At 33.8% G+C, this 26,390-nt stretch overlaps 3 protein-coding genes across 6 annotated transcripts in view; all 3 read right to left on the bottom strand.

Annotated features, from left to right (window-relative positions):
* Positions 1 to 230, bottom strand: part of LOC145329485 (uncharacterized) — a 63,690-nt gene extending 63,460 nt beyond the window's left edge. The window contains exon 1 of the mRNA XM_080173656.1: positions 88 to 230. Within this exon, the coding sequence (XP_080029782.1) occupies positions 88 to 208 (121 nt within the window). The 5' untranslated portion in view covers positions 209 to 230. The remainder of the gene's footprint in view (positions 1 to 87) is intronic.
* On the bottom strand, positions 230 to 6,159 carry Polr3H (RNA polymerase III subunit H). The gene is made up of 5 exons (XM_080173675.1): positions 6,026 to 6,159; positions 1,896 to 2,047; positions 1,663 to 1,785; positions 796 to 888; positions 230 to 696 (listed from the first exon to the last, which is right to left on the bottom strand). The coding sequence occupies exons 1-5, from the start codon at positions 6,104 to 6,106 to the stop codon at positions 525 to 527; spliced, it is 621 nt and encodes a 206-aa protein (XP_080029801.1). The 5' UTR covers positions 6,107 to 6,159; the 3' UTR covers positions 230 to 524.
* Miro (mitochondrial Rho GTPase) lies at positions 6,146 to 25,757 on the bottom strand. 4 transcript variants are annotated; one of them, XR_013882931.1, is made up of 21 exons: positions 24,815 to 25,757; positions 24,490 to 24,562; positions 24,157 to 24,227; positions 23,688 to 23,771; positions 23,380 to 23,541; positions 22,145 to 22,208; positions 18,311 to 18,401; positions 17,623 to 17,690; positions 17,415 to 17,542; positions 16,421 to 16,535; positions 16,089 to 16,199; positions 15,077 to 15,155; positions 14,851 to 14,939; positions 14,185 to 14,404; positions 13,585 to 13,700; positions 12,567 to 12,680; positions 11,669 to 11,751; positions 10,280 to 10,351; positions 9,727 to 9,846; positions 6,462 to 6,692; positions 6,146 to 6,292 (listed from the first exon to the last, which is right to left on the bottom strand). XR_013882931.1 is itself a non-coding variant. In XM_080173657.1 (20 exons), exons 1-20 carry the CDS (start codon positions 24,934 to 24,936, stop codon positions 6,689 to 6,691), a joined length of 1,986 nt encoding a protein of 661 aa, XP_080029783.1. In that variant the 5' UTR covers positions 24,937 to 25,757; the 3' UTR covers positions 6,146 to 6,688. The 4 variants fall into 4 exon arrangements, 2 of the variants coding, with proteins under 2 accessions (XP_080029783.1, XP_080029784.1); XM_080173657.1 differs by having other exon boundaries at positions 6,146 to 6,692; XM_080173658.1 differs by lacking the exon at positions 10,280 to 10,351 and adding an exon at positions 10,399 to 10,437 and having other exon boundaries at positions 6,146 to 6,692; positions 24,815 to 25,754.
* Between the last annotated feature and the right edge of the window lie 633 nt (positions 25,758 to 26,390).

The following is a 26,390-nucleotide window of genomic DNA, read 5'->3' on the forward strand; positions in this document are numbered from 1 at the left end:
AAATCATAAATAATACTAAAAATAAAATAATGTTTTGCAATCGAGTTCTAGCATTATGGTAGGTTGTATTATATTCAACTTTTTTACCTTCTAGGTATCTTGGTGGAGCTCCAAAGATAACGTTTCGTCCTTGCTCATCCATATTCGATTCATATTGAGGCTGAACAGTCTTCTCATCTTTAACTACTGACCTTGTTGATTTTGGCATTTTTATTGCACCTACATAATGTTCTGAAAAAATAAGAAATATTTATTATTACATATACACCTACATTACATGCAAAACAGAAAGTTTTCATTAAAATTCTGTTTAAAATCCTCGATTAATCTTAAAAGTTAATTGCATTTTATGGAGTAAAAAGATCATCACAGTAAAAAGTTTATATTAAACTTCTGGTATTTTAGTTTATATATATAGTATGTTGGAAAGTCACCCAAATTTTAAAATTATAGTATCTGGAGTTCACAAATGAAACAGAAGAGAGTTTAATGTATTCAAAAGTTTTATTAATAGCAAATTATTGCTAGCTCCACCAAGAGACAACCCCAAGTCCAGGTTCATTTACAGTGGCAGTGAGAGCATATGAAGGTACAGGAGGTCCACTTCCTTCATCTAATGCATCACTATCTGACTTCTTACAGGAAGACTCGCGTTTAGGTCCCTGGTCAGTAAATGTTTCTGATACTACTTTAAACCTAAACAAATTAAATCAATTTTTGCAATCTTTAAAAATGAATTATGTACTTTTAATGAATATAAAAACACAGTCTCGAGGTATATAATTTTCACCTCACCTGATTTGTTCTCCTGGATCAAGGTATAAATCATGATGCTGATCATCTTCTAAAGGATACTCCCACACCCACACATTCTCTTTCTCCTCATACCTTAGTATTTATTTTATGATATCAAATTTCTATGGTCTTTACAAAAATTTGAAAAAAGTTTTACAATCACAGAAATGACAACATTAATTAAAACGAAGTTCAATAGGTAGTTCAGACGGAAAAACGACCAATTTAAAAATTATCTTCAAGAAATTTTAAAATGTCATTGATAACAGGACAATTATTATCGACGCCACCCTTAAGGTTTTATATCTGAATAGCAGAGCTCTTTCGCTTATTATGAGTACCTAATCGTCCTAAGAAACACCACTTAAACAAGACAAGTATTTTTTTATGAAAACTTAAGCCTCTATATAAAAAACCCCATTGATTGTTTAGAAACTATTTTACAGAACTTAGTCAAAATAAATAAATATACGTTAACTAAAGAATTTCAAGGAAAATTACCAAATACGTAAAATTGAAAATTCAAACAAACATTCCAATACTTTGTTCGGTACAAATTCGTTACAGAATAGAATGACTGAATATGATTTTCAAATATTTTAAGCCAACAAAAATTGAATGGCAGAAATATGTAAAAATCATAATTCGTCAGAGACACATATGACATCCCTCTACTGTATAGAAGGACTGGAAAAGAGTTTTAAATGCAAAATCGGCTAATATATGCTAGGAAAGAGTGCATCCTCCTTTTTGGGACCATTATAATGATTTTAGCATACATTATAGTATGTATAAGATTTTGTAAACAGTCTTCTTTTGTGAACACGTCAGTAGAAAGAATTTGGTTTTAAATAAGTAATAAGTTACCTTGCAGGATGTTGAAGATTATTAGCTGGGATGAAAATTTGATCAAAAAATCCAATAGTTACAAACACTCCATTTTTTGTACAAGACTTTATTTTTCCAACTATAACTTCTTCCAAGGAAGGCCTAAAGAATGAGAATTACTGAAAATGTTTTTTTTAATTAATAACAAATTTTCTTTAATTGTCAGAATGTGTATGAATATAACAATGATGCGGTATTTTATTATCTTTTACCTGAATGCTAACATCCTAAATTTAACTTTAGTGTAAGCTGAACCATCTCCTGGTAATATATGAGATTCTCCAACTTCCAGAATATCATATAATGATATGCAGAGTCCAACATCAATTAAAATTTTGTTTGAAAGCTTGTGGTTGATCTCATCCTTAAAATATCAGACAAATGGGATAGTTCTACAAATTGTATTTAAAGAGTTAAGGTACTTAGAGTAGTGAACTTTTATATGTCTTAGTAGAATATATTAGGCATTGGATAGATATGATTATATGTTAAAGAATTTTTAACATTGACCAGACCAAACTTTTTTTATTTGACAATATCTAAAAAAAAGTTAAAGTGATTTACCACATAAATTACATGAGAATGTATGAGAACAGACCAAATATATGTGTTTCTATGGTGATCACTGGGATTTTCGAACGCATAGAAATTTCGTACGAAAGTTTTTTCGTCGTGATCTATTCATGATAGTTCAAATAATATGATACGCAAATTGATCAAAAATATTGAAATAAATTACTACAGTAAATTTCAATTTTAATTAAAGAATAAATCTATTATTTAAAGGTAATTTTAAGGTTTTTTAATGTTCAATCTATACATATATATTTTAAAAGTCTTAAAAAAGGTAAAAGTATCTCAGAGTACATTAAACAAGTATATGCCAACAAATGCTAACATAATCACAACAAATAATAACATAATCAACATTTTCTTTACTATGCAAATTTCTATGTTTAAAGCTTGAAATCAATTTTTAAGAAATTTTCTTTTTACATTTACTTATCCCTGAACTCTGTGAGTATGGTAGAATTACAAACAGCTGCATATATAATTTTTTTAAGGATTAATACTAACAGGTATAAAATTTAATACAACACCTTTTTTAAAGTGCAACTTAATTGGATAAAATGAAAAGATAAAAAAACAAAAGTTTGGGTTCTTTAACTCATACCTACATATCTCATCATTCACCATTGTTTCTTATTTGGGAAGAAAAAAATAATTTCTAGCACTTGCAAGAGGCTTTTATCCTACAGTTTTATATTCCCATAATGTACTATCCCTGTGAAACTCCTCTAACACTAAATTTGCCTAACCTAAGAGAATATTATGTAAGTGTGTGTGTGTGTGTGTGTTTTTGTAAAGAATTATGTATTTTGTTAACTTTTACATTGGTATCCTTGATAAACCTTTATAAAAATAGGGTAATAAACTAATTCTGTGACTACATCCGGTATCTTTATATGAGTGTTTATATATTTTAGCAAATTAAATTATTGTTATTTTATGATTATGACATCTACTAATTTATTATTAAGGGTTGATATGGTATATCCACAAATCTAATATAGAAACAGTATAAGAGTCTACATTTTTCTTTTTTTATAAAAAAAAAACTTTCACACCAATAAACAGTAAAGTGAAAGCTTTTTCTCATTTTGGCATATTTTCCTGACAAAAAGGTTGGCAAGGTGAATTATTGAGTAGCTTTACTCTTAACTTGCATTTCTCATAAAGTTGATAGGTCACACATATTTATTATTATGGTGTTCCATTCTTATAACAAAATAAATGTGCTATACAAAAAATCAAAAAAATTATTTAGTTTATGAAAACTAGACTCCATTAATATATAAGAAGCCAACAAAAGATAATTAAATGCAATAAGCTTTAGCAGAAAATATTCATAACATATCAATCCTATTATATAAAGTATTTAGCCTTTTTTTGGCTAAAGCTTAAGATCTCAATAAGTGCTGACCCAATTGAGTTCTTCATTTTAAGGAAGCTTTACATAAGTCCAGGGAAGGTTTTAGGGTTGACATCCCCAAACATATCCTAGAGGCTACAGAAGAAGCAGCTAGTATGTTAATATAATAGATACATTTCTTAACTTTTTATATTATGTTTTCAATACTAAGATACATAAATATTTGCTATGTAATTAATTTGCAGAAATGTATGAAAGACTTATACTCATATTTCAATACTACATTTGACATTTGGCGTTTATACATTACAGCTAAAAAAAATAACTGGACTCTCAGTTTAGAGGAGACTGGTTTTGTCCAAAAAATTATAATTATAATTTTCACAAGATTTATTTGAATAATAAATGAAAATATTTAGAAAAAACATTGCTAATTAATAATTTATTATTATTATTCTTTTTAATTTAACGGTAAATGTATGAACGCCATGATTTGCACCTGTTGTCTACTACTTCCTTTCTCTCCAAACGGGCGTTTACATAGGGGGGATAAAGGGAACAGACCCCACCTTTTTTAAAATTCAGGAGAAGACCAACTTTAACTTTTAAACTCCAAAAAATTTTAAAGTTTGTTAACCTCAAAAAGAAGTATTATTGTATAAGGTATAATAAAAAAGGTTATACCAATACGATACTATAAGAAGAATAAATAAAAACCAATATTTTGAAGTTTAAATGTTTACCTTCCTAAAAGATAAAAAGCTTGGACGTCCTTGCCTATATAATGTAAAGATTACCCCCCCCCCCAAAAAAAAAAAATTAAATTCGGGTTGCCATAGGCCCCCCCACAAAATTTGGAATTTTAACCCCCCAAAATGAAAAGACTTGGACGCCCTTGAAATAACCCCACTTTTTTGGGATTATGAATACGAACTTTCTGTACGATTTTTCCAAATTTATGTTCTCTACGAAGGAACTCTCACGAAATTGATACCTGCAATCGTTTCTATCTAGGTATATGAGCAGGACTTCCATAGACCAAAGTTCCATTCTTCTGATAACTGTGCTCATAGACCAAATATAACAATTTGTAAAAATATATCTATGCTTATATTTTATCTTTGATATTATTTTATGTGCCATTAATTCCAGAGTGTTTAGACATCTCTGGGGTTTTAATTTATGTCTGCATTTAATCTTATTCTGTGCCTTTTAGAGAGGCTATAATGACCAGGTCCTACTAGATGATAAGTTGCATTGTGTGTGTGTTCACGGTGAGTCACACCCGGTTTATTGGAACTTCTCAGAATGGTCTATTTTTTTTTCAAATATGTATAGCCAAAACACCAATATCAGAGAATCTTTTTCCACATATTTCACAAGAGTTATAAAAAAATTGAACAGGGGTTCCCCTTGGGACACGTTACTTAAAAAACATAAAAAATAACGTCCGGTTCATTGTAGGACAGGTTTTCTAGAGATTCTTTCTAAAAATAATGAAAACCATCCGGTTTACTTACAATATACACATTATCTTATGCGGAAATACCAACTAACCATACAACACACATATATTTATGAGATAATGTGTATATTGTAAGTAAACCGGACGGTTTTCTTTATTTTTAAAAAGAATCTCTAGAAAACCTGTCCTAAAATGAACCGGACGTTATTTTTTATGTTTTATATATATATATATATATAAAGACCATTCTCATGTAATTTATGTTGCAAGTCACTAACTTTTTTAGATATTGTCAAAAAAAAAATTTCGGTCAGGTCAATGTTAAAATTCTTTATCACAATCATATCTATCCAATGCCTGATATATTCTACTAAGACATATAAAAATATCACTACTCTAAGTACTATACCAAATATTTTATTGGTCATTCTTTGTTGTTATGTGTATTTTGTTGTATAAAAAGTTTGAAGTTCTATTAACTAGTAAATGCTATCTAAAGTTGTATTTATGACAAAAAAGTTTTCGCCATATATAACATGTACCAAGTTGAAAATAAAAATGAAAAACTCATTTTTTAAGGAAAATGCCTGGTCAAATCTTTTAATTTTAATCAATAACTTTATATTATGCACTACTACGTTATGTAAAATAGAAAAAACTTACGGTTCACTATTTTTTTTTAAATGCACTTCATGAAACTATCCCTCTAAGAAAAAAAATTAAGAAAATCCACAATAAAAAAAACTGGTTTTAATCTTATAATTTTAATGTACATTTTTATATTCGTAGAAAGCGGTTTATACTACGATGCTAGACATAGTTTTTTCGTATGGATGAGAACCAAAAAACGAAAAAACTATGTCTAGCATCGTATTATATATATATCCGCGGAAAGCCGATTATAATACGATACGAGAAATAACTATTAAATTTTTTTGGTTTACCTGGATTTGTTGTTGAAAATTTTTGTCAAACCCCCGTGGATGTAACTTTACAAGATTCCTTAATTCCGCCAAAATAAACATATTTTACTTTTAGTTTAGCTGGTGTTAACTCATATTAAATTTTCTGAAAAATATTATCTATAGTTTTTGTGCATACACTTACAGTTTTCTACCATTTTTATTAAGATCGGTTTTAAATAGAAATTTTTTATTATAGAATCTGGTACTGAATATAAAAAAGTATTCTGAAAATGGCACACAATTATACTACAAAGGCAAATTAGCACGTAAACGTAAAAGTTTAAAAACAGAAATTTCTCTATTTAAGTTAAATTACAAAGAACTCAAAATCTTTTGGCTATAAGTAATATTTATTAGGTTAGTTATCTAAACTAAAAAGAGAAGACAATTTCATGAAAAACAATAAAAGAATTACCTATATCACCAGTATTAAAAAAAGAAAATATATGATCTAATTGTCAAAGAAATTTTACAAAAACGTGAACTAAACTTTAAGAAACCAAAAACTGCTTTGTTTATAGAAGTCATATTAAATTAATATTTATATGAATAAAAACATCGAGTATTATTATTGAATATTTAATTATTTTTTTATTATTTCAATTCAATTAAAGTTTCTTTATTTCTTGGCTGATTATTTCTTTACCTAAAAATAAAAGAGTTGTTAGTATGCAAATATGCATAACACATATTTTTGGTAAGTAAAAGTTCAATGTTAATAACCCACACCCCTCCTCAACCAAACTTTAGATTTAAAAAATTTCCCAAACATTCGGACAATTGGGCGTTCAAATAGGACCTAGTGGTAGTTAGAATCAGTTGAGAACAAAATCCCAGCCGTTCCTTCTTGCCAGATATCGCCATTTTAAGATTTTAGTAAAATTGCACTAAATATCCAAATACAAACTTAAATCTACTTTTAATTTTTTAGTATAATTTTAGTGAGACAGCTCAATAACAGAGAATCTTTGCTCCTGTGGCTAAACCTACTGCCTGGAGTCCCTAACAGAGAGTGCCTTAATGTGTTAACACAAGTAGGGATTCGAACCCATTCCCAAAACTAACCAAAGTGGAATAGCTGTGTATTACAGCATTAGGTCAGTATTTTCACCACTGACAGGTGGAAGGCAAGGCCTATCCTAACCAGAAACCCGATCATTCACCCACAGGCCCCAGTGGAGCACCTTGGAGGTCTGCACCACATGTTTAGTGGGGTGTTCACCTGCACCCATAGATTGGGTAGGTTGAGACCTAATGGTGCCCACAGGCTCCCATTAACCCTGCCATTGGGGCAAAGCTTAGAATAATGTCACACACCTGGCCCCTAAAATGGGCTGTGAGTTACTCCCCTGCCAATCATAGATCAGCACAGTCGCCATTGAAGGATAGCTGCAGGTGGTGGGCCGCATACCTTCACTCAAGATGCAAGTTAGCCCTATTCTGATTTTGATCCTCCAGGAGATCATGGTAGTGTGCATCTTGAACTATGCCCAGAGCCTGGGAGGGTTCTTTCTGAGGGAGTTGGGGACACCATTACTGTTTGACAAACCCGAGCTGATGGTAAGGATCAATAGGGAGAGTAGCCATGGTCGCCCCCACTCACATTAAGCAAGTGGTCACAGCTCTGCCAAGCCTGGGGAAGGCCCAGAACCCCCCCCCCCCCCCCCACAAACAAAGGCAAGAAGCCCTCTAGCTGTAAAATCAACTGTCTGGCCAGGGCAGCTTTCATGGGGCCACAGCCCTTGTCCCCATCGACTTTCATGAGGTCAAGGAGCACCTGTTCAGAGCTGACTGATGACCAGGATATGGGTAGCGTGAAGTTCTTGGCCATTCCCATCAAGATAGGGGCCTGGGCCCCTCAAAAGGTAAAACTGAACAGGGGCTATTCTTAGTTGTACACCCCCATGGTGTTCAATGTGCCTCCAGGAGGTGCGACTGCATCAAACGGCCCCCCAGGAGAGAGATGGTGGTCAAGACCAGGCCTAACTTTCCAGTGCAGGGGACCCCAGGTAAAACTTTAACAAGGAGCTGAACCTGCTGATCATCAACAACAGCTAGAAGGTATCCAAAGGGGCATGCATTGCCTGATCCCAATAATGTAATATACAGCTATTCCACCATGGATAGTTTCAAACAGTAACTGTGTCCCCAACTCATGCATTGCTTAATGTGAATTGGGGCGACCATGGCTACTCTCCCTATTGATCCATACCATCAGCTCGGGTTTGTCAAACAGTAATGGTGTCCCCAACTCCCTCAGAAAGAACCCTCCCAGGCTCAGGGCATAGTTCAAGTTGCACACTACCATGATCTCCTGGAGGATCAAGATCAGGGTAGTGCTAACTTGCATCTTGAGCAAAGGTATGCGGCCCACCACCTGCAGCTATTCTTCCATGGCGGCTGTGCTGATCTGTGATTGGCAGGTAAGCATCTCATGGACAGGGCACAAGCCAGGTGTGTGACATCACTCTGAGCTTGGCCCAAATGGCAGGGTTCATGGGAGTCTGAGGGCACCATTGGGTCTCAACCTGCCAAATCCATAGGTGCAGGTGAACAACACCCCAGAAAACAAGTAGACCTCCAAGGTGCTTCACTGGGGCCTGTGGGTGAATGATCGGGTTTCTGATTAGGATTGGCCTTGCCTTCCATCTGTTAGTGGTGAAAATACTAACCTAATGCTGTAATACACAGCTATTCCACATTAGTTAGTTTTGGGAATGGGTTCGAATCCCTACTTGCGTTAACACATAAAGGCACTCTCTGTTAGGGACACCAGGCAATCAGTTTGGCCACAGGAGCAAAGATACTCTGTTTTGGGACTGTCTCACTAAAATTATACTAAAGAATTTAAAGAAGATTTAAGTTTGTATTTGGATATTTAGTGCAATTTTACTAAAAATCTTAAAATGGCGATATCTGGCAAGAAGGAACGGCTGGGATTTTGTTCTCAACTGATTCTAACTACCACTAGGTCCTATTTGAACGCCCAATTGTCCGAATGTTTGGGAAATTTTTTTAATCTAAAGTTCAGTTAAGGAGGGGTGTGAACCTTTAAGAAGGTTAAAGTTTTGTTTGGGGAAAAAGTTGTACTTCGTTCAGTTAGAAAATGACCATTCATATCTTTCTTAGCCAGGGTCCGATAACCCGATGCACTCACAAAGATTGCATAAACTGGCAAATGAGTCCACAAATATTTTCTCCATATTTTACTTATATGTAGTTTCAGACAATAAAATTTCAGTCTAATTTCCTTGCTAACAGTTAAATAAAATGTTCTAAATCAAAAAGGGTATTGTTGTTTGGGTTGAGCGATGCTATGAAATATGCAAAGTTATACTTGCAGGCGGCAGCAATTTTCGGCCTTTGGCGTTAATAGTAATTTGAAAAGAAATTCTAGGCCTATAAAAACAAAAGTCAAAAGTTTTATGCGATTCAACCTATTAAAAAAACTGTCGGCTTGTAATGTAACATAGAATACACTCAGCTGTGCGCGAATCTAAGATTGGCCAAACGATTCTCACTTTCAGTCTTCGTGTGCATCTGAATCCTAACATAAGAAAGTCAGGGCTACAAACATCGTTTTAAAATTGCCAAGAGCTCATCTCCTTATACCCAACTTAAGAACCACATGAAACCTGTAATTATAAACTACCATAAACGACAATAATTTTAAGTTTTACCTTTGACTATTAAAGTATTTAAATGCAACAGCTCCTCCAAGTGCAAGTACAGCAACACCCATACCAAGTCTTATTAAACCAGCCTCGTCATTTTTCAATAAACCAAGCTGAGTTAGATTCCTAAATAAACAATAATATATTTAAAACAGTCACATACTAGATTTATATAATTTAAGGGGGGGAGGGGGGGCGTTGGGGTGAACCATATTCCCAATCAGCCAACATAAGGTAATACAGCAGATGACTAGGGGAAGGCACTAGCTTTCCAAAATCTCCTTAACAAAGCAAACAAAATCTGAAGGCAAAAGTTTTAAACTGTTATTTTTTATTGGCCCGAGTATTAATTTGGGTTTTAAATTTATTATTTTTATTTGGATATTAAAATGTTATTCCTTTCTTAGGTTAATTTCTTTTTGAGTGACATACATATCATGTATTAGTATTAGTTGGCTACAGACCAACCAATTATTGGTTTTAGTAAAATGTTTTCGTATTAGTTTAGCTGTTAGAATATTAGTAAGCTGAAAAGCACTCAGTTCACTCTTGTTGTAACCTTTCAATCCACGAAAACCAACTAGAATTAGACCCATTAATAACCATAGCATGGACAAGCCTACTCAAACCACTGAAAGAAAATATTCATAAATCAATTGTAAAATATATTAATCTCACCTTCCTCTGTAGAAAATCATCCAAGCAGCAGGAAATTTACTGAAATAATGCAATACAATTCATTTTTTAATATCTTGCTTTTGGAAAACAGCGTTATTAACTATCTTTAATTGAGCTTTCAATAATATAAGGTAGATTCCTCTTAGTATTATTTTTAGCGATTTCAAAAATTTGAGTACCCCCCCCCCCCCCAGGAGGAAGGGAGGGAGGGTATATAAGGCGAGACACGAGCCTTGCCTTGCCTCCTTAGTCAACCATGCCAACCAGTTTAGGATCTCAGTCCCTCGCTACAAGGCAGTCGACTAGCAAACAGCTTCAAGCTTTCAGTCTATTTATATACAGAATTCTTACTGTATTGTTTACCCCTTTCCCCTCCCATCTGACCAACAACCCCCTTATCCCCGCCCCCTTTATGTTCTCCCTCTCGTCCGCTCCGTGTCCGCGTTTTTTTACTGTATTGTTTACCCCTTTCCTCTCCCATCTGACCAACAACCCCCTTTTCCCAGTCCCCTTTATGTTCTCCCTCTCGTCCGCGTATTTTTAGCAAGAACAATTTTATTTGTGGGTTGCGTAGCAATATTTAAAAGAAATAGCCTAACCTAAAATAGTTTTTTGAAATTTAGAAAATTAAAGTACCCCCGACAACGAACATCTGTGGCCGCAGCGCTCGGCTCCCTAGCCTATAACCTAACCTAACCTAACCTAAAATAGTTTTTTGAAATTTAGAAAATTAAAGTACCCCAGACAACGAACATCCGTGGCCGCAGCGCTCGGCTCCCTAGCCTATAACCTAACCTAAAATAGTTTTTTGAAATTTAGAAAATTAAAGTACCCCAGACAACGAACATCCGTGGCCGCAGCGCTCGGCTCCCTAGCCTATAACCTAACCTAACCTAAAATAGTTTTTGAAATTTAGAAAATTAGAGTACCCCGACATCAAGTTGTGGACACAGGAAAAAGGCAAGCTTCAATTTAATTCAATAACGTGTCCGTGCTGTGTGGGGAAGCCGAGCGAAGCGATTTAAATTGATTTAAATTGATTTAAATTGAAGCTTGCCTTTTTCCTGTGTCCAAATCTTTTCCTCCTCCCGCAGACTATCCAGACTGTCGGGGGGGGGGGGGGGGGGTACTCAAATTTTCAAATTGATAAAAAATTTTGTAACAGGATAACGCCTAAATACCTAATCATAATACATTTTCTTTCCGAGGTTGATTGATTTCTATCGACTGTACATTTAAATTCCGAAACAAATATTAAATAAGTACTTACGGAAAAGCTGCCATTGTTACTAGCTTGATAAATATTTCTTTGTTTTGACCATGTAGACAACTAATAAATTGAGGTGGTGGTAACTAGAATAAACATTAGTTTTATATCTACAATACAAAGTAGAACGATGTCTGTCTCTATTTGTTTGTCTGTCTGTTCGTAGCGAAGGATCTCGCTAACAGCTGAACCGATCGGGTTCTCCTTTACAGGGTAGCTTCAAATAGGTCCCGGGAAGGTTTATAACTATTTTCTTGGGGAGTGGGACATCCCCAACCCCCCCGAAAATGGAAAATACCCCCTTCCCCCCCCAAATTTTTTTTTCTTTTTAAACTAAAATTAAAATAGTGGGGTCGACTAACCCCCCCCCCTCCAAAAAAAAATCGCCCCCAAAAATTTTTTTAAAATTTTTCTTTTAAATCTAAAATACCAAAATATGGGTTGATCAAACCTCTTGGGGCAAAGCCCCTAGAGACTAGGGGCGAAGCCGCTAGTTATAATATATGTTAGGACAATCTTTTGAATATTTAGAATAATTAAGACAATTTTAAAATTTGTTAAAGACAGATAAACTTTTTGGGGAGCTTTAAAAGTACTTAGGGCTACAAAAATGACGAGAAAGCCTTATTTCCAAATTTGCCTAATAAAATTTCCAACTATAAATGTTTTGTATCGTTCAACTATATAAATATACTGGTGGACCTTGTGGATTTATGGGTTACTAATTGTTACGAAAAAAGTAAATACTGCTTTCTATGTCTAGCATTCACTAAATAAATTATACTTTCAAGGGAAAAAATAAAGATGAAGTTCTAACATGGAGGGGATAAAACAAATATATATACAGAGTGAGAGAAGCTAAGGTATATTATATACAAAAAACCCTTCGTATTAAAAGTACCTTGTGTTTTGAGCAAAATATTTCTGGTTGCATAATATAATCTTGCTTAACATGTCCAAACTCACTTTTATTACCAACAACAAGTACTGGTTGATCTGTGCCAGAAAAGTATCTCTAAAAAGTATATTCCATCAAAGTAGTTTTTATTTGACAGAGTTATTAAAAACCCTATCAGTGGCTTTTACTTGGCTTTGCCTAGAGCACCCGAAAATTTTACCAGTCCCCATAAACCTAAAGCGAAGGTGGTGGGGGATGAAATATAGGTAGACACCAAGAGGGGTGTTATTTTATTGTCAGGGAGTGGATACATCTCCCTACATAATTAACATATTCAAAAGTAAAACAAGTGCCCTTTGATTGGTAAATAGACACGCAAAGCACGAATATTTTTTTCACACCCTTCTTAACTTTGAGGGTGAAAATTCTAAGTTTAGAAAATCAGGGTTCAATAATATCTACTACATATCAGTAAACACTAAACAAGGATGATAGCATCCATAAAAGCGAAGCACTGAAACGGTAGGACAAACGGACATTAACACTTGTATAGTGTTAGAACTGAATAATCAGACTATAAATGTATAAGAGTCGAAGCATAATTGTATGTAAATTTGTTGAAAAACTGTTTGATATGGGATAATGTTTATGGACATGCTTACATTTTTAGGACTTAATTATAGAGTTGCTTCGCTTATAATATTGTACTTTATTGTCCCAGGAATCAATATACCAAAAATCAAATCAATCGGATAATTACATAAAAAATTGTTGTTAAAAAAGTAAAAAAACATTATGGTAATGATTTTGAGGTTGCTACGCTTTCTAAATCGTACCTAACTATTACAGGAATCACCATGCAAAGTTTGAAATCGATAGGACAATTCTAACATGCCTAAATAAACAAAAAAAAGCTATCCGTTCCGAACGGACGGACTTACCATAATCATAGAAAAGCTTTGCTTTTAAAAATATATAAGTTGCACTTCAACTTTTAAAATATAAATTTAAAGAAGTTTACCAAATATAATCTTGCACATTGTTCAAATGATCTTGGATTAGAAACATCATAAATGAGACAGATAACATCACTGTTAGATTCTAAAGTACCAAGCTCATCTTGGCTACTTAATATATCTAAACAAAAAATGTTTGTGATGTAAAATAAAAAAAAATAGGTAGGTATATGTTTCTTTTTCAAAAAGACATAACAAAAAAGATTAGCTAGAAATTAAGGTAATATTGGAATTCAAATAATATTATTTTATATGCGATATTGTGAGTAGACTTGAACCCTTTACCCCCCAAACCACTCAGCCAATAATCTTGTTACTCAATATTTAAGTAACAGGATGCTTATCTGTCTGTTAGTTTGTACATAAGGATCTCGCTAGTCGCTAAACCGCAAGGTTCTTCTTTACATGTAGATTCAAAGTTCTTTAGAAGAATTACAACTACGTTTAGGATGGTGCCAGCATTCTACTAAGACTACTAAGAGAATAAATAATAATCGAGACACCCTCCCTCCCCCCCCCCCTCCCTCTATTTTTATATTTTTCTTGCTTATTACGGGCGTATTCGCTACTATTTTATGAAAAAGCATACAAGAAATAGAAATTACCTCTGTCTAGAAGTGCTAAGTGTTTAAGTTGGCCATAGACAGTGACAGAGTTAATAGTAGCGCGTGGTAAATCTTTCACTGGAATTTCTGAAACGTCTGGTCTTTCCTTCCCAAGAAATGATTGGCAAAATGTTGTTTTCCCAGAATCACGTGGTCCAATAACAAGACAGGAATACACGGATTTAGAACTCTGATTTTTAGCCATATCTCCTGGCTTATCCTACAAATATTTTCAATCTATTGATTATTAATAAATAAAGATGTATTGAACAGAATGTAATTTTTAAATTAGTATGAAAGTCAGTGGCGTACAAACCGAAGGAGCAATTTGAGTGAAATACTACCTTAACCCCCTAACTCTAGCTACTACCAAAAAGCATCACCCATCTACTTCCAACATGGTGAATGAATATTTCCCAATTTGTCTCCCAGCCCTTCCATAAAGCAAAATTGTTTTAAAATTTTATTTGAGAATGCATAGGTAAAGGCAGGGGAAATCATTACCTAAAAACTTTAACAGTAAGTGTTTGAGCTCATTGAGTGAGTTTGCTTCGAAAAAGCTGTATTTCAAACAACATACGGGTGTTGAACCATAGGACGTTCAGACATAATACGACCATAATGTATCCGGGCTGCTAATATGAATATATAACATTGATTGCTAACCTTATTAAGAGCCAGGGGTGATGGTTTACTAGCTACAGCAGGTGATAAATAATCATATCCAAGATAGGCCAAGGTTTGCCGGCATTTTTCTAAGCAATATATAATAGTTGTTATTCTGTTAAACTCAGTTTTTTTCTAACATAAGGAAATAAAAAGTCAAACAAACTAGGTATTTCTTATTATATTTTAATTACGCCTAGAAATTAGTTAAAATAAGCAAATGAACCTGGATTAATCAACGCCTGAAGATGCCACAAAGCAACATATCCATGTCTTCCTATCCATCCATAATTATTTGTCACCACCTTAATAAAAAAGATTTTATAAAGCAATTTTTTGCAACGCATTTTTATGTCAAATGTTATTTAAAAGGTGACTGCATTGCGGTAATTAATTTTTACTGCTTAATTTCAGTTAAGGTGTGCTGTAAGGATTTTAGAAAAAGAATAGAACGGTAAATTACAAAAATTTTCTTTAAAATTTCAACTAACACTTTAGGTAGAGGTCACAAGGGTCAAATACAAATATACATTGTAAAACCGACGCAAGGCAGGTAGCTACTTTCTCTAGAAGATTAAAACCCAGTCAGTTCAGGAGTTACTGAAAGCTTCAGATGTACAGACATTGTTTTACTTTGTATTATAGATATCTAACTAACATCTTTAAGCTCCATTTATAATAGAATATGATTATAACAGCTCATTTAGAAAATTTAATCTTCGCCCGAGCTTCTAGAACCATGCTTCAAATTCTACTAGATATAACCTAAATCCAGAGTTTTTGGGTATAGTCCCTTTCGTGGCAACGCCTCTTAAAGGGCGTTTCGTCGTATTTTCACAGTAGCTTTTCCCCTATTTCAAGCTACTGCGGGGGGGCTCTAACCCTGTGGGGCCAAATGCCTAACCCTCAGAGGCAATCACCTAACCCAACTTAACCTAACCTAAAATAACATATAAAACTACTGTAAAAATACGGCGAAACGCCCTTTCAGAGGCGTTGCCACGAAAGTGACTATACCTGCGTTGTAAGAACAATTATTCTAGTTATACTATAGACAAAGTTGCAGTTATTTTGCTAACTAACCTAAACGTATAGATGTCTGTAGTGTTGTAGATTGTTTAGGGCTCGGTTAGACGATTCTGTAAGAACTATTCTTCTAGCTATACTAAAGCCAAAGTGGGACATAAAGACATACAAACTTTAATAAGGCCATCGTTTTAGATGATAAAGGAAATAACCTGATAATATATTTCTGGTCCCCATGGCATTCCTGGACAGGTGGAGAAGAGACTGACCAACTCCTGTGGAGACAAAGCTTCATCTCCATCCTTGTCATGCTTACCAAATACCTTCAATAGTAATTTCTCAACATAAAATTAGCTTCCTAAAGCAACCTTTTTTTATAACTTTATCGCAGTATCACTAATTAACTTGGCTAGGCTTTCCTTTCATGTTGTACAATGTAAAACCACAAGCATAAAAGCGCGTTCTTCTTATCTTATTTTTAATATATAAATTGCGTGACGGATTAGACCAGATAAATGACAAAAGATAGTATTCCAGCTCTTACCTGTAATAAAAAGTCGATGCCAGCATGTGTTAATTCCACAGTAGATCCTGGAGGAAGTGATAAAGAGGGGACCAATGCATCTGGCTCTAATTCTATGGAATCATTGTAACCAAACCTAGGGACATTAATACTTAGTCAGTATTGATAGATATATCACGCTCTCTCTCTCACACACACACACACACAATATGAATCAAGAAACACAAGTGTTGATTGCATTCATTAACAACCTATTTACTGCTTTCGAATACTTTTAATTGGAATAAAGTTCGATGAATAATAACCAAGTTACGCAAAATTTCGTACCGATGGAAACGCATTCAAGATGTGCTTAACTTTTAAAGGTTACCAAGGTTACCTATCATCTTTTTAAAAATCTTGAAGAAAGTGGTAAAGCGCGACACAGAAAAACTTTGAGTAGACCACTGTTTTGGAGGTCCCCAGGGCCATATAAAGGATGTAAAATCTTTAAAAAATCTTATTCAATTGTTAAAAGTAAAAATTATATGATTTTTACAAACAGGCATAAATATCTTCGGCCTACAAAACTAGAATTAATCTTTTAAATTTCAATTTACTATCCGCGGAATTCTATGTTCCTGTCTATCATATGATGCAATACATAACTATAACATACCAGAGGCCATTTCACTTGTCGATCTAACCTACCCAAAAAACTTTACTGGGGTGTATATGTTGCACATTTTTCATTCCCTCCGCCCCCCTTGGTAATATTAAACTTCCCATCATTTCAAGGGATTTTTGTGTCTGTAGATGAAAGGAACTTTTTGCTGATTTTTCAAATAATTTTCAACATCTGTGATGATTTTGGTCCGATTTTCAATGTTTTCATTGATTTTCAGTTAACTTTAACCCCCCCCCCCCCCCTAGCAGAATATACAACCCTGAAACTTTAATTAAGCTAACGTGTAAAGTAAAACCATTTTTTTAAATAAGGGTAATTAAATATTATATTTATATGAAGTTGACTTACTTTCTCAGTATAGTCCATGTAGTTTCATGCCTGCCCCTCTGTATGAATAAACTGTTGAGTGTGAGGAAACCTTTCAGAGTTAGACCATTACTCAATATTCCTTCAGCACAATTCTTCATTACCACGGTCTAAAGAAAAAAAATTAATATAGGTATTCATGGGGGACTAAAATGACCAAAAAACTTAAAATTTAGTTAGTTGTGCTTACCTTTAAGCTATCCAACGTTCCCATTTCTAGATCCATGTTAAAACATTTTCTTTGAAACCTACCCAACTCTAAAAATACAAAAGTTTATATACAACATGAACACTTAAAAAAGCTGTTATTGAAAACAGACTGCAGAAATTTTGTGAGATAATAAAGGGAGAGGTAGATTTCGGGTAAAATCCGTAAAGGTGTGTGTTTTAAGGCTTAAAAAAAGTAGTAGAACGATAATATTCACTAAACATGTGTATTCCTTATTGAAAAGAACTATAAACAAATTTTTTTTAAGTTAACAAATTTTTATCGTTCTAGATATAGTAAAAACGGCTTGTTACAGCGCCGTTTCTGCTTTTTCATCAAAAGATTACCATTTGTTGCAGAATGTTGGAATGTAATGATTTTTTATCATTAAAATTGGAAGATTTAAGATTTTTATCATTAAAATTGGAAGATTTTCATGCAATTATATCATTAATACAAAAAAATTAATTTTCTGTTTATTCTCGTAATTGTGTCGTTTATAATCTATTTAGGTAAAGCATTCATTTTATTTATGATAAATACAAATATAATGGTAGACCATTTGCAGACTTTCTAGCATTACGATTTTTTTAATGTTGGTCTTTTGTAGCAACGACAAAGACAAAGCCTATAATCAGTTCACGCAAAATTGTTAAACCCCCCCTTTTACCTTCATCTGACATGACTCCGTCATTATCAATATCACAAATTTTGAAGATCATTTGTAAAGCTTTCTTACAGGGTTCTGTTAAATCCTTCTCCTAAGTAAAGGGGGGGGGGGGCGTAATGACATTTATTCGTAATCCGTGAGCAAAATGGTCTTAAAATTTAGCTAGACCCTTCAAACTTGGTATATAAGCCTAGTCCTATAGGTATTACATCTAAATGGCAAAAAAATCCAAAAATTTTTATTTTAAGGTTAGGTTAGGTAAGAAAAACCCTGCGGAAATGGGGTTTTTAGGCTTTTTTTGGTCTATTTTGATGTGGAAACTTAACTTAAATTGTTTTTTTCTTAGGATTTTAACTTAAATACACTGTATCTATTCATATGGACTTTATTTAAGATGATTCAGCAAGTCGGGGACCGACCCCAGGGGGCTAGGTGGGTGGCCCGCAGGGGTTAAGTGCCTTTTTCCCAATACATATGTTGTAATACATCTAATTATAGGTTTTTTAGGTCAAGGAACTCAAATTTAGAGCTAAAATAAGCATTAGACTAATCTGAAGCTAGCCCCAGCGGGCTAAGTTGGTGGCCCGCAGGGGTTAAGTGCATTTTTCCCAATATATATCATGTTATATATCAAAATATAGGTTTTTTAGGTTAATAAACTCAAATTCTAAGCGAAAATTAGCATTAGACTAACCTGAAGCTAACCCCCCCGGGCTAGGTTGGTTTTCTGCAGGGCTTAAGAGCATTTACCTAACCTAAACTAGAAACTTACATTTAATATTATTTTTTTAGGTTTTGTTTCTCAAATAAACTGTCCATTCATGTGGATCATAGTATAATTTCAGATGATCAAGCAAGTTGAAGACTGACCCCAGCGGGCTAGGTTGGTGGCCCGCGGGGGTTAAGTGAATTTTTTCCAATATATATCTTGTTATATATCAAAATATAGGTTTTTTAGGTCAAGAAACTTAAATTCTGAGCGAAAATTACCATTAGACTAACCTGGAGCTAACCCCCCCGGGCTAGGTTGGTTTTCTGCAGGGCTTAAGAGCATTTACCTAACATAACCTAGAAACTTACTTATATTTTTACAGGTTTTTTTTCTTGAATAAACTGTGTCTATTAATGATAACTTTATTTAAAATGATCCAGCAAGTCGAGGACCGACTAATCTGAAGTTAGCCCCAGCGGGCTAGGTCGGTGGCCTGCAGGGGTTAAGTGCATTATTTTCCAAAATACATCTTGTGATATATCAAAATATAGGTTTTTAAGGTCAAGAACTCAAATTCAGAGCTAAAATAAGCATTAGAATAATCTGAAGCTAACCCCAGCAGGCTAGGTGGGTGGCCTGCAGGGGTTAAGTGCATTGAGATACAACCAATTATAGGTTTTTTTTAGGTCAAAGAACTCAAATTCAGAGCTGAAATAAGCATTAGACTAATCTGAAGCTAACACCAGCGGGCTAGGTGGGTTGCCAACAGGGCTTAAGTACATTTTACCTAACCTAACCTAAAAACTTACATTTAATATTATTTTTTTTAGGTTTTGTTTCTCAAATAAACTGTCCATTCATGTGGATCATAGTATAATTTCAGATGATCAAGCAAGTTGAAGACTGACCCCAGCGGGCTAGGTGGGTGGCCCGTAGGGGTTAAATGCATTTTTTAGAAAAAGTATTTATTATCATACATCAAATTATAGGTTTTTTAGGTCAAGAAACTCAAATTTACAGCTAATAAAAGGATCAGACTAATCTGAAGCTAGCCCCAGCGGGCTAGGTGGATTGCCTGCAAGTCCTAAGTGCATTTTACCTAACCTAACCTGGAACCTTACTTTTTTTTTAGGGTTTTTTCTGGAATAAACTGTGTCTATTTATGAGAACATTATTTAAGATGATCAAGCAAGTTGGGGACCGACCCCAGCAGGCTAGGTGGGTGGCCCGCAGGGGTAAAGTGCATTTTTAAAAAGTATGTGCTGTCATACATAAAATTATAGGTTTTTTAGGTCCAGAAATTCAAATTGAGAACTAATAATTGAATCAGACTAATCTGAAGCTAGCCCCTGCGGGCTAGGTGGGTTGCCTGCAAGGCTTAAATGCAATTTACCAAACCTAACCTAGAATCTTACTTTTTTGAAGTTTTTTTAATTGAATAAACTGTTCATGAGAACATTATTTAAGATGATCTAGCAAGTCGGGGACTGACCCAGGCAGGCTAGGTTTTACTTAGATACACAGTGTTCAGTCCTAAAGCCATCATTTAAAAGATTCTTCATACAGGAGGCTGACCCAAGGAGGTCCTTAACTTGCTGGATCATCTAAAAAAATTTCCTCATTCATAGACACAGTTCATTCGAGGAAAAAACCAAAAAAATAAGTAAGTTTCTAGGTTAGGTTAGGTAAAATGCACTTAAGCCCTGCAGAAGATCTACCTAGCCCGCGGGGGTTAGCTTCAGGTAAGACTTATGCTTATTTTAGCTCTGAATTTGAGTTTCTTGACCTTAAAAACCTATATTTTGATATATAACAAGATATATATTGGAAAATAATGCATTTAACCCCTGCGGGCCACCGACCTAGCCCGCTGGGGCTAGCTTCAGATTAGCCTATGCTAATTCTAGCTCTAAATTTGAGTTAACTGACCTAAAAAAAACTTATAATTAGATGTATAACAACATATATATTGGGAAAAATGCACGTGACTTAACCCCGGCGGGCCACCAACCTAACCTGCTGGGGTCGGTTCCCGACTTGCTGGATTATCTTAAATAAAGTCCTCATTAATAGACAAAGTTTATTCAAGAAAAAACATGTAAAAATATAAGTAAGTTTATAGGTTAGGTTATGTAAATGCTCTTAAGCCCTGCAGAAAACCAACCTAGCCCGGGGGGGTTAGCTTCAGGTTAGTCTAATGTTAATTTTTGCTCAGAATTTGAGTTTCTTGACCTAAAAAACCTATATTTTGATATATAACAATGATATATATTGGAAAAAATGAACTTAACCCCTGCAGGCGACCAACCTAGCCCGCTGGGGCTAGCTTCAGATTAGTCTAATGCTTATTTTAGCTCTGAATTTGAGTTCCTTGACCTAAAAAAACTATAATTAGATGTATCACAACATATGTATTGGGGAAAAGGCACTTAACCCCTGCGGGCCACCCACCTAGCCCCCTGGGGTCGGTCCCCGACTTGCTGAATCATCTTAAATAATGTCCATATGAATAGATACAGTGTATTTAAGTTAAAACCCTAAAAAAAACAATTTAGGGTAAGTTTCCACATCAAAATCGACCAAAAAAAACCTAAAAACCCCATTTCCGCAGGGTTTTTCTTACCTAACCTAACCTTAAAATAAAAATTTTTGCATTTTTTTGCCATTTAGATGTAATACCTATAGGACTAGGCTTATATACCAAGTTTGAAGGGTCTAGCTAAATTTTAAGACCATTTTGCTCACGGATTACGAATAAATGTCATTACGCCCCCCCCCCCCTTCAATAATTAACCATATATTTGATAAATTTATGTTATTAAAACATTAATTGGATTTTAAAACAAGAATATTTTTAAAGGAATAAAATGTGAGCAAATGCATCGATGTTTGAGTCTACATACATTATTACATGTGTGTGTGTGTATTTTTTTCATTTCCATAATTAACTGTTTGTGACTGACCACTAAAAGGACAAGTACTCTACTTCTATATCAGTTACTTATCAACTAATATATAATAATAGGTTTTAAAATGTATATCTTAATGTATACCTGTTTTTAAGGTAATTGTTATTGTTTTAAAACATTTTCAATTAATAAAAAAATTCTCTAAGTATAAACCTGGTAATTCCAAAGTGGCAAGGAAGGATGTAACACAGCTTTTTGAGCAAAATAGAACATCTCACTGAAAATTTTCAACATTAATGTCATATAAAACTATATTACAACAGCAAGAATTAGCGAAGCACTAAAAATTAACGATAGACAATCAAACTAAGTGAATAACCAAGAAAATGTTAAGATCTTAAAAAAAGGAAATGAGAATAGAAAATATTTAGGATGATAGTAACCTTCACAAAAAGAATATATCTTTTGTTGCCTGGCCGACGGACCGACAGTTGTATACTGGAGTCTCTTTAAAAATGGGTATCTCCATAGAAAATCAGCAATTTATCTTCAATAGCGACAGAGAAAATCAGAACTATATGAAAGATTAAAAAAAGTTGCGTGTCATTATCAAGGAAAACAGAAATAATTAGATCAACAGGAAATCTAATTTTAAATACTTTAACCCACAAATATTTGAAAATAGGCCATGGCCTGGGAGCAAAACAAATGTGGAAATAAGTTAAAAGAATAAAAGCCCCAACAAAGTAATCGGACTGTCATGTAAGTTATTTACTTCAATATGCTCCCTAATTATAGAAATGTTCATAAGAGATATCAGAGATCTTGCTTTAATAACAGCTGAGTAATCCCTTTTCCCCCATAGCGGTAAAGAAAGAATGACTAACGGACTAAAAAAAGTTTTAAAGAGTAGCTTCACTACAAGACGTTAGTTGAATATTGTAAGTTTGTTGTTGCTACAATGCTAACTATTACATATATATGAAATTTACCTTGTTAGTCTATCCATAAAATATATTTGAGCTTATAGTGAGTTTCATTGAATATTTCAGGTGGTGTATAGATAAAAGATAATGTGCTCTGCAACTTTTTAAAGTTGCTATCCCTGTTTTTAAGAAAACTTTTCTTTTTACAATCACCTCTCCCTCTCCAGGCACCTTAAAACATACACCGCGTCCTATAATTGCGGTGTAGTGTCCATTCACCTTATCGGTAAAAGACAACCGACACTTTGATTCACGATCTTTGTCTGAAAGGCCTATCTGTGCACGGTTATTGTACCTGTAAATGGATCAAGGGATTTCCCATACTTAAACTCTTGATGTCACATGCCTAACATAGCAGCAGTAGGTATCATTTTTAACGTTAAGTATGATGCGGTGTTGTCCACCCGACCCCATACCAAATACCTATACGCTAATACCGCGGGCATCCGCATCTTTTCTTACCTAATATTTTTTAAGTTCCTAGCAGAGCATTCTACACAAGTCTCAATTTCATCATATTCATTCATTATAGGCATGACTAGCTCCATAGTAGAATAATCAATCATATCAACTTTGTTACCAACAAGAATTACAGGAGTCCTATGATCTTCACCAAGAATTGATCTGAATAAAATATAAATTGGGATAATTTAGGTTTTAAGAACCAATATCTTGAAAGAACACTTATTTATAAGATCCTTTAAACAAACACCTATAATCACTAAACAACCTTTAGTTTAATTGTTCTGTTCATATTATTTGTATGTTACCTCAACAATGGTAGCCAATGATCCGTAACACTTGCTAATGTATCTTCTTCGTCGACAGCATATACTATACAAATCACATCAGCCCTAAATTATTGAATAATCATACAAAGACATAACTTTAAACAGGTAGCATACTAGAGACCAGTGTTGGTTGGTTTGGAGGAGGGGGGGGGGGGGGGGAGGGTATTAATTCAATTTTACCAACATGTTATAAATAAAATAACAACAAAATGAAATAAAATTTATTTATGTAAATCAATTTCGAAAATCTGTTTAAATTAGTAAAACAACGTTTATTTGTAATTAAATTTTTTTTATCTTTAAAATAAAAGTTTCATGGTTTTGCAATCTTCAGAAAGATACAGTCCTTTTAATGTGTAAATAAAATAGATATTTAGAAATTATCTCTCCTTATTTATATAGGTATTATCAATCAGATTTATTTCTAAATTTGGGTAACGATTTTTACCTTCCGATTTCATTAGTTAATTGCTTCTCATTTTGTTCAACACTGCTGAAGTCTACAATACATGTCACTACCTGAATAATAATATTCAAGGATATTATATTATTAAATATCTGTGCAATCATTCAGGTAATGTCGTTAAAAAAAGGAAAAAATTCTCAGATTTTAACCTTAAGTTGGGGAAGGGGGGTCTCATTTTCTGTATGTGTAAGATAACGGGCTATGACTAAGTGACTTTTTAAATATGCCAGCAAACCTGGCAGGGTTATCTAGGTAGTGAGGAATTTTTTTTGACTTTAACAAAGCAATTTTTGTTACTAAGAAATATATCTTTACTTTTTCTGGTGTTAATTCAGCTGGAATAGTAATTTCTTCAGCTCTGGCTGGGACATCTATTGGAAACTCTTCACTGTTTGACAAAAAAAAGTGTTAAGTCTCAAAACTTTTTTTAAAAAGTTAGTTTTTAATATTTTTATAAGGCATCTCAGACGTTTATCTATGATAGTAGCTACGAAAATGAAAATCTCCATTATAAAATCCGTTGCCTCTGAAGCGAAGAATGAACATGTGGACAAAGTTTAACAAACTATAGTCAGCCATTATCTGAGAGTTATAGTTTAGCTACGAAAAAATAATTTGTTTTGAGACTTATATCAAATTCCTGACAAGAGAAAGAATCAAAGATGTCTTGCCAACTCCTTTGTCTCCAACCAATAATATCCTAACTTCACTTCTAGGTTTTTTCATATTATCTGAAAAAAGTTTTATATGTAGGTACTTCATAGAGTATTGTAAATTTTTATATAATTTTCATAAGTTATAATAAAAAAGGGGGGGGGGGCGGGATAAAATGTGGTGACCTGTTATATGACATACCAGCAATTTTATTTTGGGTGCTACTCCTTCAGTTTTAGAGATAATTGGGTAAAATCTTTTTGGATGTGTCAATGATTACCCCAAGTTTTGATATATTTTTAAAAAAGCGGCTGGACCGCCGCTATTGCCATTTACCGCCCCCAAAAAAACTTTTTCTCTCCGAATTAGACAATTTGGAATCGTATGAGACCATGTTATTTTTCAACAATTTTTCCCCTCACAACCAACCCTGCAAATTCACGTTTATCAAGGTATAACTTAAATTCAGTACTTCTTCTGTGCTTTTGAAGATATTGGAACAAAATCTTTTAGGGTAAGTTAGTAAAAAAAAAGATCAACACATAATGGCGATTCAACCAGACAACGTAAAATCTGCAAGAAACTTATACATTTTCAAGAAAGAATATGACAAACTTTAAAGACTTTTAACAAAACTGTTATTGTGAAGAATATTTTATTGATTGTACTTATAACTGTGATAAAATTAACATGTTTTAATGATGCCCTAATATTCTTGATATGCTCCAGTGGGGGCCCTGAGAATTCTACAAACATAAACATAAACCACTGCTCCCGCCGTTTTCAGCCGCCACCGCAAAAAAATTTTAAGATAGCAAAACTTGGGCTAATTATTGACACAACCAAAAAGATTTTACTCAATTATCTCTAAAACTAAGAAGGTAGTAACCAAAATAAAATTGCTAGTATGTCGTGTTACGAGTCACCACATTTACCCCCCCCCCCCCCCCCTCTTTAAAGCAATCATATTTACACGTACTTAATACATAAATATTTTAAAAACATTTTTATTATGTATTAAATTAATACTCATTTACTTTGAGAATACAAATTGTGTATAACAAAAATAATCTAGCTGTTTTCCTAAAAGGGGGGGGGGGATTAATGCAACCATCTCGTAATCAGTGATTAAATGGTACTTAGAATTCGAATTTCAATCTGAAATTTTGCATGAATAATCATTGGTAGGTCTATTTTCCCTAAATCGAACAAAAAGTTGGAAAAGTAACGGCTAACGGCTGGCGGCTCAGCCGTTTTGCTATTTTTTGGATATCTATAATACAATTTAGTCACGAAACCTATCTCCACATAATACTCGTTGCCACTCCAAAATACTATCATCAAACGGTTCTATACGGTAGCTGTTTGTAATAGAAGTTTCAAAAATGGTTATTGCTATCATTTAACATGAATTAAACCAAAAATATGTCTTGTAAAGTTGATACCTACGTAATTGATAAAGGATTTACCCTGAAAATAGGCAAAAAAAAAAACAGCTACACGGCTGAGCCGCCAGCCGTTACTTTTCTAATTTTCGTTCGGTTTAGGGAAAATAGACCTAC

This window comes from Acartia tonsa, chromosome 10 (assembly GCF_053477335.1).
Source record: "Acartia tonsa isolate MP-2025a chromosome 10, ASM5347733v1, whole genome shotgun sequence".
Lineage (NCBI taxonomy): Eukaryota > Metazoa > Arthropoda > Copepoda > Calanoida > Acartiidae > Acartia > Acartia tonsa.

Excerpts from the sequence above, each read along its gene's own strand:
- Polr3H (XM_080173675.1), bottom strand. The coding sequence starts at position 6,106 with ATGTTTATTTTGGCGGAATTAAGGAATCTTGTAAAGTTACATCCACGG. Across the intron at positions 2,048-6,025 it reads ATTTTCAACAACAAATCCAG|GATGAGATCAACCACAAGCT; the intron begins GTAAACCAAAAA and ends TGATATTTTAAG. Across the intron at positions 1,786-1,895 it reads TTTAGGATGTTAGCATTCAG|GCCTTCCTTGGAAGAAGTTA; the intron begins GTAAAAGATAAT and ends CTCATTCTTTAG.
- Miro (XM_080173657.1), bottom strand. The coding sequence starts at position 24,936 with ATGAAGTACCTACATATAAAACTTTTTTCAGATAATATGAAAAAACCT. Across the intron at positions 16,200-16,420 it reads GCATCGACTTTTTATTACAG|GTATTTGGTAAGCATGACAA; the intron begins GTAAGAGCTGGA and ends TTACTATTGAAG. Across the intron at positions 10,352-11,668 it reads GTAACAATGGCAGCTTTTCC|TGGTTTGAGTAGGCTTGTCC; the intron begins GTAAGTACTTAT and ends ATTTTCTTTCAG.